Source organism: Phodopus roborovskii, unplaced genomic scaffold (genome assembly GCF_943737965.1).
Source record: "Phodopus roborovskii unplaced genomic scaffold, PHOROB, whole genome shotgun sequence".
Lineage (NCBI taxonomy): Eukaryota > Metazoa > Chordata > Mammalia > Rodentia > Cricetidae > Phodopus > Phodopus roborovskii.
This window is the reverse complement of record NW_026125264.1, coordinates 4,393,788-4,411,103: the sequence shown is the minus strand read 5'-3', so window position 1 is coordinate 4,411,103 and position 17,316 is coordinate 4,393,788. Positions and strand designations below refer to the sequence as shown.

The 17,316-nt window shown below is 43.0% G+C and overlaps 1 protein-coding gene across 1 annotated transcript in view; it reads right to left on the bottom strand.

Annotated features, from left to right (window-relative positions):
• Positions 1 to 17,316, bottom strand: part of Abhd12 (abhydrolase domain containing 12, lysophospholipase) — a 76,418-nt gene that overhangs the window by 16,031 nt on the left and 43,071 nt on the right. Inside the window, exons 2-4 of the mRNA XM_051193977.1 lie at positions 11,070 to 11,194; positions 2,531 to 2,636; positions 269 to 388 (exon numbers count right to left, since the gene is read on the bottom strand). Coding sequence (XP_051049934.1) covers positions 269 to 388; positions 2,531 to 2,636; positions 11,070 to 11,194 — 351 coding nt within the window. The remainder of the gene's footprint in view (positions 1 to 268; positions 389 to 2,530; positions 2,637 to 11,069; positions 11,195 to 17,316) is intronic.

Here is a 17,316-nt window from a genome sequence, read left to right as displayed (position 1 = left end):
TGCTCAGCACTATCTCCCAGGGAGCTCTGGGTAGATGAGACCCACTGGTACTTAGCACACAGAGATGCCTCTAAACTCTCCCAGCCCCAGCCTCTAAACTCTCCCTACCTTTCTTTTGTTCTAGAGAAGCTTCCTTGCATGAGGTAGGTCAGTAAACCTGATTATGTAGACCACAGGCCCACTTTAGATAGACTAACCTAATGCATTTCCAGCCTAGGAAGGAGCCAGGTGATGCTGCACAGAGATTACACCTCGTGTCTGAGCTTACCTGGTGCCTGCATTCCCATGCAGGTATAAAATGATGGGGTGGTTAGAAGCCAGAGCATCCTCATACCACATCTGGTCCTTCCCTTGGGCATTTTTCCACCAGATGGAGGGGATGGTGTGCCTGGAAACAAAAGCAGAGGGAGAGAGCAAAGTCAGATGCCCCTTCTTCACAGACAGTGACACCTATATGAAGGTCTGAGGAGACAGAAAGCAGCAGAACTCCTATCTACACACAAGTGGACTAACAGGTAGGTGGCAGAATAACTTATCCCTCAAATAAGTAACTAGAATTGTAAGCTGCCAGCCTTAGACAAAGCAAAAGGGCCTCTCTTGTTCTGGTGGCCTTTATCCTGATGTGAGAGAAATCTGTCCTGCATTAACTAGAACTTCCTAGATAGAAACTTCCTGCATTCTAGGGCCATAAATGCATGGGCAAATTCACCAAAGCCAGGTTAACCTAGGCTCTTGGATATTGTTATTTTATTTAGCCAAACTCTCCTTTAGAGATATACAAATGCCAACACGAATACTGTTAATCACTGGGAAAGGTCTAAATTGATGTCTACTTTTCTTCTAAAAATCTTAGCCAAATTCATTCGGATGCCAGTGACATGAATCTTTTAAAATCAAGTAGCCAAGTTTGCCACCCCCCTCTCGCTTTTTTCAAGACAGGGTTTCTATGCATGGCCCTGGCTGTCCTCAAACTCTTTCTCCCAAATGCTGGAATTAAAGGTGTGTGTCAACCATTGCCTGGCTATTTTCTCATTTTTAATGCATCTCTCCTGTCCATTCATGAGGATAATGTTTTCATGTTTCTAGCCACTATAATCATCCCATACAATCACAAGCTATAGTACCAGATACCTGAGAGGCTGTGGCAGGAAGATTACTAGATCCTAGGAGTTTTCGGCCAGGCTATGCAATATACCGTGTTAATGGAGTAGTGGGGGAAAGACCGGAGCCTATTTGATGTTTGGAGCTGATATTCTTCTAGAAGCCAGACTGTGCCATTTTGGAGCTTTTGGCAGAGGCCCAGTGGGCACACCTCCAACCAGTTGGCAGAGGGTAGCTAACACTGACCTGGTAGCTAAGAACTGCTTGGGCTCCACCCAGGCCTTTGCACAAGCTGGTGGGAGAATCTGCAGAGATGTAGTGAGGGGCAGCTGAGAGCACAGCCCGTTGCTTCCTAAGGTCCAAGGTCGTGGAATGGTCAGGAACAGGCAGGAGCAGCAGCTGCCATCTACTGCCTTGAGATGTAAATAGCCATCACTCTAACTCTTGTGGGAACTTAACAATGTACACAGGTGCTGTCGATACCTTCTGCCTAAGTACCGCCATGACACACCTCCTACACAAGACAAGAGCCTTGCTCCTGCTTACCGGCCAGTTACCATCTACCCCCCCCCCCATATAGCTCTGGACAAAGCAAGTCAGATTCTTGACAGTTCCAAAAGCACACATGGGTCAGCTACTGCTCACTTAAATCAAACAAGAAAATGACAAAACTACTCCCAATGTCCTCTGCTGAGAGCAAGAGCCTCCCTTCTTGCTCTTTCTTCTTTACCACAGACGGTCGATCGAAGGTCCCCTCATCCACACTGGCAGCCTACTCACCGGGTTCATTTATAAACATCTCACATACACGGTGGGTTTCTAAGGCTGCAGAAAGAGACTTTATGGCAACTGGAAAATAGACCCAGCTAAGATAAAGGGGTAGTTATTCAGAGCTGCTTCTGAGAAAAAAAAAAAAAAGAAACGCTGATGCAATTCTGGTCAATTTTGACCCTGCTATTTAGGAATCATCACTTACACAGAGAAGTCACAGGGCTTACATCCAGTGTAAATTTATGGAAAGAAAGCATAAACGTCCCTCTGAGGCTCCCTCCTGAGAAGTACTACAGGCAGCAGTCAGTTCTCTAAAAGGTACATTCAAGCCTGTATTTCTGATTGTGTGCTTACATTCCTTTTGTCTCTAGACTGTTTGGTTTAAAAAAAACAACTTGGAAATAAGACTCTAAAAACAATGTGGTTACAAAGCTTTTGCTGTTTCAAAGACCTCAGGATAGAGTTTGGTGCCATCTCACTCTGCACCACTGAGATCAAATTTAGCTGAGCTCTTCTCTTGGCCTTGAGAATGGGTGAAGATAAAAAACAAGCAACAGTACTCAAGGACACTGCCAGAGCTGAGCAGGGACTTGTAGCCTCCCGAGGAGACCAAAGAAGCTAGTGCCTCTACCCTGCAACCTTGGCTGTAGACACTCACCAGACTCCAATAGTCACATCATCCTCTGGCTGGAGGTAGTAATTGCAGGTATGATTCAAACCTTGATCCTGTGGTTTTTTCAAGTCAATGAAATAGGGAACCCTCACTGTAGGGGACAAAGAGATGAAGTCTGGGTTAATGGGAGAGGATGGACACACACAAAGAAACACTTCTTCTCACCCATGCATTCAGTATACAACACACACACACACACACACACACACACCACAACATACACACACAGACAGAGAGAGAGAGAGAGAGAGAGAGAGAGAGAGAGAGAGAAGTACATACCCCGTTCCCACAGCATAGGAGAAACTCACAAAAAGGCACTAAGTGCGTTTCTATCAGGATTTTGACGCATGAGAGGCATACTTCAGGGAAGGGGTAAAGCTAAGAAGAACTGAAATACAACTTGGAAACACTGCAGTAAGGACACAGGCTGAGTAGAGCCCGGGATGGTTGTTCAAGGGAAGTCAGAAGCAAGGAAATAAACTGGTACAAGACAGGCTGAGACACAGAGGGGAGAAGGTCCTGCAGAAGAGCTCAGCTAAGCCACAACTGAAGGCTAGGGTGGCTGGCAGACACTGGAAAAGGGATAATGGATAAGATGACAGGTACAAAAGGGAAAGAAGGCACAGAGGTCCTCATGTTTCCAGGATATCACTAACCCCAGAAAAGACATCAAAATGGAAGAATCCAGAACCTCATCCACAGTGAACTCAAGGCTACTATGCAGAGTCTTAACAATTAATGGTCATCTTCCAGTAGGTTCATAACTGGATAAACTGGTATGCTAAACTATGAGAGATCATGGAAACATCAGCTATGGGAAACATGCATGACAGTCCCACTGACACTGCAAACACAAGCAAAGAACATGAACAACCGCAACCACACAATGCATGATTGGGAGGTGGGACAGAGAAAGACACATGCCAAATAGTGTGCAGAGAGACTTAATTTCTTCCTTATACATCACTGTGATTTATTGCAATGGCAAACAACTCTTGGAGAAAAATTTAATGGAAATATGAAAAACTTAAATGAATAAGCCAGAAAGCATAAGACCCGAGGTGTAATTTACCCTCACCATGGGGGACAGTAACAAAAAGCAGGATGGTCATGACTTCTTTCTGGGTGATAACAATCTCTAGAAGAAATCCATTCACAGATTTGAGGAGGGGGTGAAGAAGGAGGTTTCAAAACTAACTTCACGCATCACATATAGCAGGTCTAACTCACTTCCTGAAATGCCACTGGGCCTCAACGAACACTTGCTGAATAAGTGAACCATCTGATTCATGAGCACACAGGGATGCACATAGGATCCTTCTCCAGAAAGTCCTCTGAGTGCCTCCTCCATGCCATGTTGGGAGAGGAATTCTTCCTGGAACTGCTATTCACATCACTACCTCCTAATCCACTTCCCTGAAGAAGCAGGCTGAAGTTTTAAATCTCCTTCTAAGTTTCTGTTACATGTTGAAAAATGTTCTCCCCCAAACTCCTAGAACCCTAGACTATCATGATCTCACTTAGACACCAGGTCTTTCCAGAGTAACCTCTAACCCATCATGGCTAGCATACTTCTAAAAAGGGAGATCACATGAAGATCGTGAGTTGAGGTTTCTACAACCCAAGACATATCAAAGACTGCAGGCCAGTGGCAGCTGATGAAAAAGGCAGGAGGTGGTGGAGTGCTTGCCCGCTATGCACAAGGCCTTAGAGTTTCATCCCTAGTACAGAAGGGAGGGAGGGAGGAAAGGGAGATGAGGGAGAAAGGATGGATTCTATCCAGGTGTCTCAGACGGTGCCAACACTTTGATCTTAGACTTTCGGCCACTGGGACTTCAAGATAGCATTTTTGTTTTAAGCCAACAAGTCTGAAGACCTGTCAGGAAAATCATACTAAAGTATTCAGATGTTACCATGACAACAGTGTTACTGGAGACTTGGCAGTCCTTTGGCATGGAAGCAATAGAATGAAACCAAGCAAAGGATACATGCAAAGCTTTAATGGGGCTCCAGCTTACAAATAGGAAGGAGCCAGCACTGACTGCTCCCTGGACAAAGGGGCAAGCAGGCCTTCACTGGCTGGCTTGAAGGTAGAGTAGAGGCTGGAAGATATTCAAGGGCAGAAGACCAGCTCCACAGAGGATCAGCAGGTCTGAGTGAGACCTGAATAGAACCTGACTTGAGGGTGATGGCAGCACAGAAAGGAAGATAGAAATACCAAGGCTTTTTGTCCTGTTGCAGCCACCCATCAGAGAGCTAAGAGCTTATTTAAGTTTTCTATTGATAACAGTGGGACCCATGAAGGCTCTGACTAGAAAGAAGTCTACTTCCTGTGCTGTACGAGCCAATCCCGTGCTTCCCTCTATGAACTTACCACACACTGGAATTTAAAAGCTGCAGCCTCATTTGCAGGTGAAGTTAAAGTAGGATAAAAAGCCCCCCCCCAAAATTAGCCAGGCGGTGGTGTCACACACCTTTAGTCCTAGCACTCTGGAGGCAGAAGCAGGTGGGTCTTTGAGTTTGAGGCCAGCCTGGTCTACAGAGTGAGTTTCAGGAAAGCCAGAGAAGGAAGAAAAGCATCTCACTCACTAGCACCCAGATTGCCTTCACTGCTGCCTGGGGTGGGGGGTGGACTGTCAAAACTTAATATAACCGATGAAGCCAAAACTGCCCACAGAGATAGGTGTCTTCCTGAACCTCCAGATGCCATCTCAGACAGGATGTTAAAAACAGCAGTTGAACTGTGCTTATGTAGGACATGAATATTTGTAATTCTATCAGCACTCCTAAGCCTAAATAATACACACCATAAAGCCACCTTACAACACCTTACAATTTTAGTCACAAAAGTAATTCTTTGAAAATAAGTAAACACCCTCATATATTTTCACTTAATTTTAAAAGTTCACTTAGGCTTTTTTTTTTCCTTCTTCTTCTTCTTCTTTTTTTCATTTGCGCTTTACTTAGCCTTTAATTTGCTTTAAATTACATCCTTTAAGGAATGGAACCTAGAAAGCCACAGGATTATATATAGCCATTGTAAAGACACTTAAGTATGCCTCCTTTTAAAAATTCTTATTACTGTATGTGTATGCTATGTGTGTAAATTCAGGCATCCATGTATGTCCCATGGAATGTATGTGGAGGTCAGGACAACTTTTGGGAGTCAGTTCTTTCTTCTACTGTGGGTCCTGGGGATTAAACTCGGGCCATCAGGTTTGTGCCCTCTTACCTGCTGAGTTACCTGGCTGACCTTAGCATGACTCTCTTGAGAAACCTAGGTCCGTGTCTTGGGAGTATGTGTCATCCTTTTTCCTGTATGATTGTGGTGATTTCTTGAATGAGAAATGTCTACTGTAGGTTCAGCTATTCCAAGACTTGATCCCCAGTGCTGTTGGGGTGGGCTGGGTGGGAGGGTCCTAACCCTAACCCTAACCCTAACCTGGCAGCCTTGCAGGAGGAATTAGATCACTGCAGGTGGGCTTTGAGAGTTCTTAGCCTCAGCAGACTTCCTCTCTCTGCTTTGTGCTTACCTAGAGGAGGATATGTGCTCTCTCAGCTCCCTGCTCCTGCCACCATGTGTGCTGCCTGCTGCTACAAATCCTCATTATGATGGACTCTTACCCCTCTGGAACCACAAGCTAAAGTAAACTCTTCCATAAGTTGTTTTTTTGGTCACAGTGTTTTATCATAGCAACAGAAAGGTAACTAATACAGTGATTTTCTGTCAAACACTTAGAATAAACTCATGCTTTGCTTTACTCTGGCCCATCCTGAAATTCTTTTCTGTAGCAGTCAAGATGTCTTTACTTGAATAGAGATCCTTAAGAGTTAAGAGTACTCAGGGTGCTGGTGGCTGTGTTGGGTTGTATTGCCTGCCACTGCTAACAAGGTGACTCCCTCAGTAAAACTATAAAGATTCATATCAGATGCCTACCGGTAACCTTAGACTCATATGTCAGTCCTGCCTCTGAAGGTGGAACCACAGCCACCCTCCCAAGGGGAGAAAGGCTTGGAACACTTGGTTTCCCTGGTTCAGCATCCTAACATACTCCATACTGTGTATAGAAAGAAAGCCAATATAGAAACATGAACCTCCCTGAGATCCTGGAGGAATTCTGGTCAAGTGGTTTTATGAGAATTTACAGGCATTTAGGATCTGGGAAGCTTTGTTCTGTACAAACAGAGCATCCCAGGAAGCTGGTCTGCCAGTTCACTGACTTAGCAGTGGAAAGGGAAGCATAGGGAATACCCTGCAGTCAGCAGATGCTGCCTTTCATGTCCTTGCCTATGCAGATCTTGACATAGAGCCTGGTCAGTCCCCAGGATCACACAGCCCCCACAGAACTGTAACTACAGAAACCACCTGGCCAGTGTGGGTCCAAAAGATCAGAAATGCCACAAAGCAGGAAATGGGGATAAAGGGTGCATTAGGTGGAGGTAGCTTGAGTGCAGTCATGGGATCACCTAGGCCAGATGTGTAGCTCACTCTTTCTGCCCAATACTGGCCCTTTCTCCTAACAAGTGGTTATTATATCTTTCTTAGCCATCAACCCTTGGTGATCCTCATGACTGTGGGATGCTGTCTGGAGCCTGCCCTGCTGAGGCACAGATTCATGCAATAACTAAAGCAGGAACAGCACACGTGGCTCAAGGGTAACAAAAGAAACAGGCCCTCCACAGAGCATTCATTACTTCATGCTCTATAGATGTAGTCCTGCTCTCACCACCATCCCTCACAGGTTCCTCTTAAACAGGGCTAGGACATACAGGTCAGAAACCCTACCTCTGCAGGTCTCTGGAGTCTTCAGAGTTTCATCAACCCCTTTTTTCAGCCATGCCACCATGTATCAGCAATTATAAAACCAAGGAAAAGATCCTCCACATACAGGCACCCAGTAAAGAACAAGTGAATAAATATGTCAATGACTAGGAAAGCAACCTGAAAGGGTAAAAGCCTAGAGTTCCTAAACTGAGATGAGCATTTGTGACTGCCTGGGTTGTTTTGCTATCAGGCTGCATCTCATTCCATCTTTGTAAGTAACAAAACAGCTTTGTACCAGGTGTGGTGCCAAGAAAGAAAAGGCCTGGCAGGTTATCTGGGTTTTATCAATTCCAGGGACATCTATGGGAGATAAGGATATGAGAAAGAAAGCTATATGAGTTTAACAGGGACTGCTCAGGGGAAGGATGAAGGAGGTTAGTGTTTAATAAAGCTAACTCATTTCCCAAGAAGGTTTGAACTTCTCCCTTGCATTTGCCTCCAAACCAAGACGTTCCCTTTTCTGGGAGACGTGTTCCTAACACTTGAGACATGATAGCAGAGTGATAGCTGGGAGCATACTCCAGCCTCTTAGACCTTAGATGTCAGGCATCACCCAAGTATCGCTGGAATGGAATCAGGCTTTGGAATACCAGGACCCAAGAAGCAAGAAGCATGCTCATACGAACTCACACTTACAAAACAAGACTACCAGGCAATGAACTACAGTATTAACAGAATTTTTTCAAAGTGATGTTCACTGTTACTTATTACTTATTCTATTCAGGGTTTTTCAGCTAACATTTTTTCTTTTTAGAAGAATTATTTTTTTCTTTCTAAAAAAAAAAAATGCATCTAAAGGAGAATACTGCCTTAAATCAGAGGTGCTGTGCTTCTTCTAAAGCTTATTTATCTAACTGTAAATTTATTTTAAGATAAATTTGCTATAAACTCATGACTATGTTAACCATGCCCTGAGTCCTAAAGATTGTCTGGATGGACAGCAACAAGTCCTGACTCCCATCTGGAAGAGACAACTTCCACATACAGAGAGACCCTCCCAGCCTCAGGTAAAACTCCTGCCCCAAAGCCTCTACAGCTTCCAGTTCAAAGGGGAGACAGACACAAACAGTTAAAGCTGGCCACACTATAACTTGAAAACCAGCAAGCCCCGAGCCATTTTGCCCCTTCCCCCCAGGAGAGCAGGCCTCACGATGCTGCTGTGAGAAAGGCTGTGGTGACGGCCAACCACTGCCCTAAAATGATGTCCATCAGAGCCAAGCTCTTGAGTAACTTAAAAAAATATTATTTATTCCCTGTAGTGGGTGGTACATGTGTGTGCCAGGGCACAGGAATGAAGGCCAGAGGACAACGCTGTAGAGTTGATCCTCTCTTTCCACCTTTACATGAGTTCCAGACTGTCATACAGCAAAGTTTACCTGCTGAGCCTTTCTCTAGTCCTTGAGAAATCCAAAAATTCTTTTATAAATTTTGTCGGAGTGTGTGTGTGTGTGTCTGTCTGTGTGTGTGTGTGTATGTGTGTGTGTGTGTGTGTGTGTGTGTGTGTATGTGTGTGTGTGTGTGTCTGTGGCTATCTATGCTTGCTCAAGCAAAACTGGAGATTAATGTCAGAATATCTTTCTTAATCACTTTTCTACTTTTTTTGAGAGAGAGTCTCAATCTCTGTCCTGGAACTCATTATGTAGACCAAATTAGCTTTGCAATTACAGAGATCCATCTGGCTCTGCCTTCTCTACACTGGGGCAAAAGGCATGCACCACCATGCCCAGTCTCATCTTAGTTTTTGAAAGAATCTCTCACTAACCTGAAGCTCACCCATTTCAGCTAGGCTGGTTAGTTGGTTAGCTCCAGGATCATCAGCCTGTCTCCACCAACCCAGTACCAGGGTTACAGGCATGTACCACCACACTCAGATTTTTATGTGGGTGCTGGGGATCCAAACTCAGATCCTTATTCTTGAGCACTGAGCACTTTACCCATTGAGCCACCTCCCCAGCCCAAACAAAAGGAAACAAACAAAGCAGCACCCCAGAGACAGATTTTCATCCTATTATTCCTTCAGAAACACTGCCCAGGAAAGGACTTTCTGGTACAAGCATGTGAGGCCCTGGGTTTAAGTCTCACTATTCCAAAATCAGCGCAGTCCCAACCCAAACCTGACCCAGACCCTCTGCTCCCCAAGCAGTAGGCAGTGGAAGGAAAAATATTAGAGGGCAGCATCAACCTGGGGGGGGGGCAGCCATGTCACAACCTCCTTTCTGTGACACATGCTAGACTAGAGAACCCAAAGTTCTGTGCCTGTGGCATAGTCACTAACTCTTCAGAAAAAACAGCACTGCAAAACTGTGGGCTGTGTCTACAGCAGCCCACAGAATCTAGTGGGGGAAAAAAAAAAAATCCAATCCAGATCTTTGCTGGCACCTAACAGAGAACACACAGCCCCAGGCTACATGGGTCAGTTCTAAGGCCACACCAATAAATTTACAGCTCCGTGTCTTTGTGTTTGAAACCCCAGCATCTTTTCTGTGCCTTCTTTAAAGGACAATAACTCAGAAAAACACCAGACCCAATGGAGCATGGAATTGTTACTAGTGGGAGTTTGAAACCTGAGACATGCCTCCTACCTGCCCTGCATCCTTGGCTCTACCATGTCCTGAGCTACACTCACACACGGACTGGACCCTTCCAGTCCCCCCAGCTGCCCAAAGCTTGCCCGCTGTCTCACAGCATCAAGCCAGCTTCTGAGTTTAAAGCTCCCAAACACACGTAAGCCAACCTTGCCAAAGATCTGGTGAGGAGGCCACCTCATCCCATCTTAACACTGACCATAGCCATTTTCATGGCCATCGTTAATGCCTCCACCCTCCTTTGCCTCGTCTTGTTTATAAAATGGTATTTTTGAAAAGACTGTTTCTAGCAAACACACCTAGGACCCTCTGCCTCCTGTCTTAAGCACCACACCTCCTCACCTTTCCCCCTTCTTATACCCCAAACAGCTTTGGAATAAAACAGGGTCCATGTTTTATAAACAGCATAAAATCCCACAAAAATCAAAATGTGTTAGGTTTTTGTTTTTTTAAAAAGGACCAATAATAACAACAATTAAGAAAAACATGAGGCTCATTGTTGTTATTTTTAAAGACACTGTTCTTTTTTTTTTTTTTTTACCCCCCCCCCCCCCCAGACAGGGTTTCTTTGTGTAACAGTTCTGGCTGACCTGGAACTTGCTTTGCAGACCAGGCTGGCCTCCAACTCACCAAGATTCACCTGCCTCTGCCTCCCAAGTGCTGGGATTAAAGATGTGAGCCACTATCATCTGGCTGACACTATTCTTTTTATGGTTCCAATTAACTTAGACTATACAATGACAACATGTCTCTAACAGGACTGCTTCAGACAATTGTTCATGCCATCAATATTTTTATCTACTCTGGGTCAAGAGATAATCACCTCCAGCGCAATAGTCACCTAGAGACCCGAATGCAGTACTGGATAGTAACGCCATTGTCACCATGACCCTCAATTGACAAAAGGTACAGGGAACTTCCCAGGTCACAGACCATACTATTCCTGAATCCGGGAGGTGGCTCTACTTCCCTACACACTATACACTTAAAATCTATACATTTTACTACATGGAAGTTCAATCTCAATTAAAATAAAAAGACATCTTTTAAAGTCAGCCACCATTGTGAAAATATACTAAGTAAAATTAAAGAAAAATCTATACAAGGGACTTACCGAAATTCAAGAAAATCAGTTTGGCCTGTATCCCAGGACACAGTTTGACAAGAAACGGAATGGCAATGTAGAACCCCAGAACACAGAGAATTATCTTCCTCAGTCGGAACCACAGGCTCTTTCGTCTACAAGACAGAAGCAATATGAGTCAAAAGGCAGTATGTATGAATTCTGCCAGCTTATTATTAGCACCTTCAATTTCTAAACAAGTGCCACAGGCATCTTTCCACACAGGGGACACTGCCACTGATAAAAGTGGCCTCCCATCTGCTTTTGCTAATTAACTGAGATAGTCTTTTGAGTTTTCAACTGTACTAGAGGGAACATTTTGTGTTTATTTCTTAAAAGTCAAAGATACAGTCCTGTTCATCTGTTGTTTTGGCCTTTGGGCAAGAATCCAGCAAAGACAACAGGTCCTCAAAAAGCATCCCACCTGATATCAGACCCCCGCTTCCACCTCATCCCGGCAGAGTGGCTGGCTTCTCTGGCCTTGAAACCTCACTGCTGCCAAGCTTCTTTGATCCAGCTCAGTGCTGAGTTACTCATTAGCTGCTCGTGGGAAGCCAGAAGTATCTACACCCAGGACATCAGCAGAACCTGCCCAACCAGGTCCAGGAGACTGCAGAGGCTGAAAATGAGACCAGCCCTTGGATTCATCCCATGGACTCCCTTTCAGGCAGGGTCCAAAATTCCCTCATACCTCTCAGGCAGTCTCCTCTGACCTAAGCCCCCAGCACCACAATTCTGCTTTTCTGACCTACAGTTTTGCCTTTTCTAGACTTTCAGATAGAGTCACACAGTTTATCTTACAGCCATCTCACTAACTTGGCACAGTGTTTTGAGGTTCATCTCTGCTGTTACTTATGTTAGCAGTCCAATGATTTTTTAAAAAATCATCCTAGGAGTTATTTAGAAAATAGCCCAGAAATAAGCAATCGGCTCCAGCATGGCTTAGACCGACACACTGAGTGAGAAATGCTGAATGAGATACCAAGTTACACAGAATTCCTCAGGGGGAACCACAGGCTCATTGTGCCCCCAAGATCATGGACAGGGCCAGTGAGATCACTGATTTTCAGAACACTGACCTGACATTTGCCTCTTTCTTTCTCATCTAAGTCAGTATAATGGAAGTTTCTAGATGTTGCATCTCATGTGGTATTGGTAACCTTGAAAGCAGCAGATAGGAGGAGCTACCTGGCTTCTGAGCAGTATGACTGGGGGGTGGGGGGGGGACATGGGAAGAAGGGAGGGAGGAAAAGGAACTGGGCTTGGGACAGCATTAAAGAAACACATCTCTTCCTTTAAGACCCTGAATGGGACCTGGTGTCCTCTTAGAGGCTTATATTTCTCCAAACTTCATACACCCAAGTCCATGGTCACAGTTTTCCCCCATAAACTATATTATCATTCAATGTGTTTTCATTAAAAGTTACTTAGTGTATCAGGCAAGACTCAACATGCAGTTGCAATAAAACACCTAGTGAGAAAGGAATATAGGAAGAAGGCACTCCCCCTTGACATAAGGGAAGTTCATATCCACCTCAAATTGTTAATCCAAACAAAGCAGAATTTCAGAGTAAAACACCAGTTATAGGAGGATATTCATTGCCATCATCATAACTTAACACTATCATGCACATGTATGTTAAAACAGCTAAGGGGAAACACAAAGTATAACCCTTGAATCTAAACAAATAAAAGTGGTTGATAGTTCCTAAACAAAATATTCAAGCTATAGATATAGATCAATAGTAGAGTATTTGAGGCTCTGAGTTTAATCCCTAGTACCACCAAAAATAAATCAACTGAAAAAATTTTAAAAAGTCAATGAGAAAGTAATTTGTTGTCCAATAAATTCCAACAGCTTCCTCACATATCAAGATTTACAAATTAAAATATATGCTGGAGGCTAGGGATATAGCTTAAAGGTAGAGACTTGCCTAGCATGTGTAAGACCCAGGGCTCAATCCCTAACACTGCAAAATAACATCAATAATAATAACAACAAAAGAATCAAATCATAACAAAAAAATTTTCAAGAATCATCTTAACAGACATGAAGAAAACTGGGCTTATACACAGCTTATGTAGAGCTGTAACCTTAGCTACTTGTGAATTTGTGATAAGAGAATCCTAAGTTCAGTGTCTGCTTAAGCTATGGAATAAATCTGAGGTCACCCTGAACAATCAGTGAAATTCTGTCTCAGAAAGAAAAAATTGCACATTTCAAGGTGCCTTTCTCTTTTTTGATACTGTGATAAATGGAGTTATTTATCTTCATTTTGGGGTTATTCATTACTCTAATACTATAGTGTTAAATTTTGGTATACTTCTCATATCCTGCATCATCACTGGTCTTGTTTATTATTTCTGATAACTTTGTTTTGTGGTGTGTGTAGAGGAGTTATTTGTTGTAAATTTATCAGGAATTTCTGTATATAAATTATCATGGCTGGGTATGGTGGCTCACAACTCAGCTCTAGGGAGGCGGAGGCAGAGAATCATCAAGGGCTAGAAACCAATTTGGGCTACAAGATGCGTTCTAGGGCAGCCTGTGTTACATAATGAGACCCTATCTCAAAATACATACATACATATGTACATACATACATACATGGCATGGTGATACCCACCTTTAACCCCAACACTTGAGAGACAGAGGCTGGTGGATCTCTGAGTTTGAGGCCAGACTGGTTTACAGATTGAGTTCCACGACAGGACTATACAAAGAAATCTTGTCTTCAGAAACAAAAACAAACAAACAAATAGCCAAAGGATTGTGTCATCTGAAAACAGATTAAGTTTTACTTCTCCCTATCTAACATGGATATTTTATTTCTGCCTTAACTACCTTGACTAGAACCTTAGTACAATACTGTCTAGAAGTGGAGATACTAGACATTCTTGATTCTGGCCTGGCCTTAGAAGAAAAGTGTTTAGTTTTTTTCCTGAAATAAAATATGGACTTCGTGTGTGTGTGTGTGTGTGTGTGTGTGTGTGTGTGTGTGTGTGTGTGTGTGTGTGTGTGTAGGTGCATATGGAGGTCAGAAGAAAATTTAGTCATGCTCCTCGGGGCCAGCTATTTTTTTTTTTTTTTTTTTTTTTTTTGAGACAAGTTTCTCAATCACCTAGAGTTCGGCAAGCAAGTGGGGCTAGCTCGCCAGCAAGCCCTAGAAATTCTTCTGTCTCTGCCTCCCTAGTGCTGACTTTACAGGCTCATACTACCATGCCTGCTATTTTTTTTTTTTTTTAAGATTTATTTATTGGCTCATTTATGTGTGAATGAGTTTGTGTATACCACTTGCATGATGGTGCCATAGAGACCAGCTGAAGTTACAAGCAGTTGTGAGTTGCCTGGGACCTGAACCTAGGTCCTCTTGAAGAGCAGTGAGACATCACTTCATCCCCATGCCTATTTTTCACATGGATTCTGAGCATCAGGCTCAGGTCTCCTCACACTAGCAAGGCACACACTTCATTGACTGAGCTATCTTCCCAGTCCCACATGGGTTTTTAAAGGATGATTTTCTATTTTGAGTTGGTTTGAATATTTTTAGCATGAGGAATGTTGGAACTTTTCAAATGCTTTTTCTGTATCTACTGAGATGACTGTATGATTTCTGTCTTTTATTCTATTAATATAGCATATTCCATTAGTTGATTCTTAGATGTTAAACTCATTTATTTTCAGGATAAAATCTCATTTGTTTATGATGTACAGATAATTTATATGCTGCTAGATTTGGTTTGTTAACATTTTGTTAAGGATTCTATACCTGCAATCACGAGAGACATTACCTGTGAAATTCTGTCCAGTATCATTATCAGGTTAAAAATTATAAAAGTTTTCTGAGTGGAAGATATTCCCTCCATGTTTACTTTGTGTAAGAGTTTGTGAAGAAAAATTGTTTGATTGTCTCCAGAGGTTTGGTAACACTTTCCCGTGAGGCTACCTGGAACTTTCCCTTTCTTTGTAAATTTTAAATTACCAATTCATCTCCTTGCTGGCCACAGGTCTGCTCAGTGTGTGTGTCTCTCACCAGTCAATGACGGAACCTGTATGGCTCCAGGAAGCTGTCCGTTTTTCCCTCTCCCTGTTGTCTATTTTAGGCATGTATCTGTTCATGGTGTTCCTTCATGAGCTCCCCTTGCTTTAAAAAAACAAAAACAAAAAAACTTCTGAAAAGTTAGCAGTCATTTTCTCACCTTCATTTCTGATTTTAGCTATTTACAGCTCTCTCTCCCTCTCTCTCTCAATCTAGCTAAAGGTTTCTCAAGATTATTTTTTCAAAGAACCAATTTCTGGCGTTACTGATTTTTTTTTCCTCTTCTATTATCTATTTCACTGATTTCTGTACTACCCTTCATTTTGATCACTTTATTTTTCTTCTTTTCCTAGGGTATTAATGTTGAAGGTTTCCTTGTTTGAAGTCCCTTTTTGTAAGATTACCACCATGCACTACTTTAGCTTTTCCCATAAATTCTGGTTTGTTGTACCTTCACTTTCATTCTCCTAAAAATGTTCTGTAATTTTCCCTGTGACTTCCTGTTTGAAACACTGCTTTTAAGTGGTTTGATCTCATGGTAAAACTTTTTTTTTCTTCAAGACAAGTTTTGTCTATGTAATAGCCCTAGCTGTCCTGGAACTCATGTTGTAGACCAGATTGGTCTGTAACTCACAGATCTGCCTGCTACCACAGCCAGCTCATGAAATTATTAATGTTCTTTATTATAAGAAATATCATTTGACTATTTAAAATGCTAGTTGCTATCACAGATATTGAAAAAAGTATCAAAAACTCTCATCGATAGAAACTCAGTTATTTCAATGAGATGGCACAGGGCTTCCTAAATGACTAGAATCAGCTTATCTTGTTCATTTGAGCTTTGTTCTCAGGTCATAAAGCCACTTTGAAATAGCTTCACAAAGATGAGGTAGAAAGGTGCTCTAGGTCTCAGGGAACAAAATCTCCCCCTGAAAACAAACAAACAAACAAACACACACACACACACACAGTTTCTTTTCCATCACAAGGCAGGCCACAGTCATCATGATTTCTTTTCCTCAAGGCAAATCCTGTAAACTATTGTCCTGCTGAATCAACAGGCCAAGAAGCTGACAGACAGGCCTTCTGGGGTTCTCCATTCTGTCCACTCCTCTATGTGGTTGTCCATGCTTCAATCATGTCTAGGGGAAGAAGAAAACAGGAACCCACTGGAAATTTGGACAGCTGATCACATGGACTTGTGGGAAGGTGAACAAGAATTTGCCCTCTGTACGGAGAAGCCAAACTCCATGGAAATGAAAGCTCCTGCCCTGAAAAACCTTCAGGCCTCGTCCCATGTACTTCTTCACTTTGCTCGTTATTTACATCCTTAACATATATTCTGTCATAGGGCTGGAGTACAGCTCAGCAGTGGAGTGTGAACCTGAGTTCCAACCTCAGAAACATGCATGTGCACATGCGAGAGCGCACACACGAACAGCACACACACACACACACACATGCACATACGTGCGCACATACACACACACACACACACACACCTTTAGAAATATAGTGCTAAGAGCTGAGGGTGTCATTTTTTTCTCACATTAATTTTCATGTCTCTTTAAAACTAACTCCCAAAGTATGAACAAGTACATGGAGATGAGAATATAGACTAACCAAGTCTCTATGCAAAACATGAAACTTAACTGTTCAGTCATTTCCCAATATAACCCTCTCTAAGTGTGTTTTGAAGACATTGCAGCTTCTTGTCTCAGGCAGAGGGCACAAGGCCCCAGAGGAGAAAAAATAGCTGGACCAGACCCTGTCCTACTATTTTCTCTACATGTGTTGTATTGCTGGATCCAACTGGAAGCAGAGCTAGCAAGATCACTATCTCCCCCTGGTAATCAGCCCAGAGCCTCTGACAGAGAATTAACTGTGCTTTTATCAAAGCTGATAAAATAAGCAATCACCTCTGAATTAGAGATGAGTGATTCACATCTTGGACCTGGAGAACACAGCCTGCCTGAGCCATGAGCTCTTTGGACCTTCCCATCTGACTTTGCAGAGCTAACTCAATTTCTTATACAGTTGGCTCTCAATCAACATATCGTCTAAGAATACCTACCTGCAATCACTAATACTTCCCCAACCTGTATTTTAGAGTCACATAGTGGCCCTTACCCAGTGTTTGCAACAGTAATGGTACTAAGGATGAAACTTGAGAGGGACAGGAATTTGAAGGCAAATGA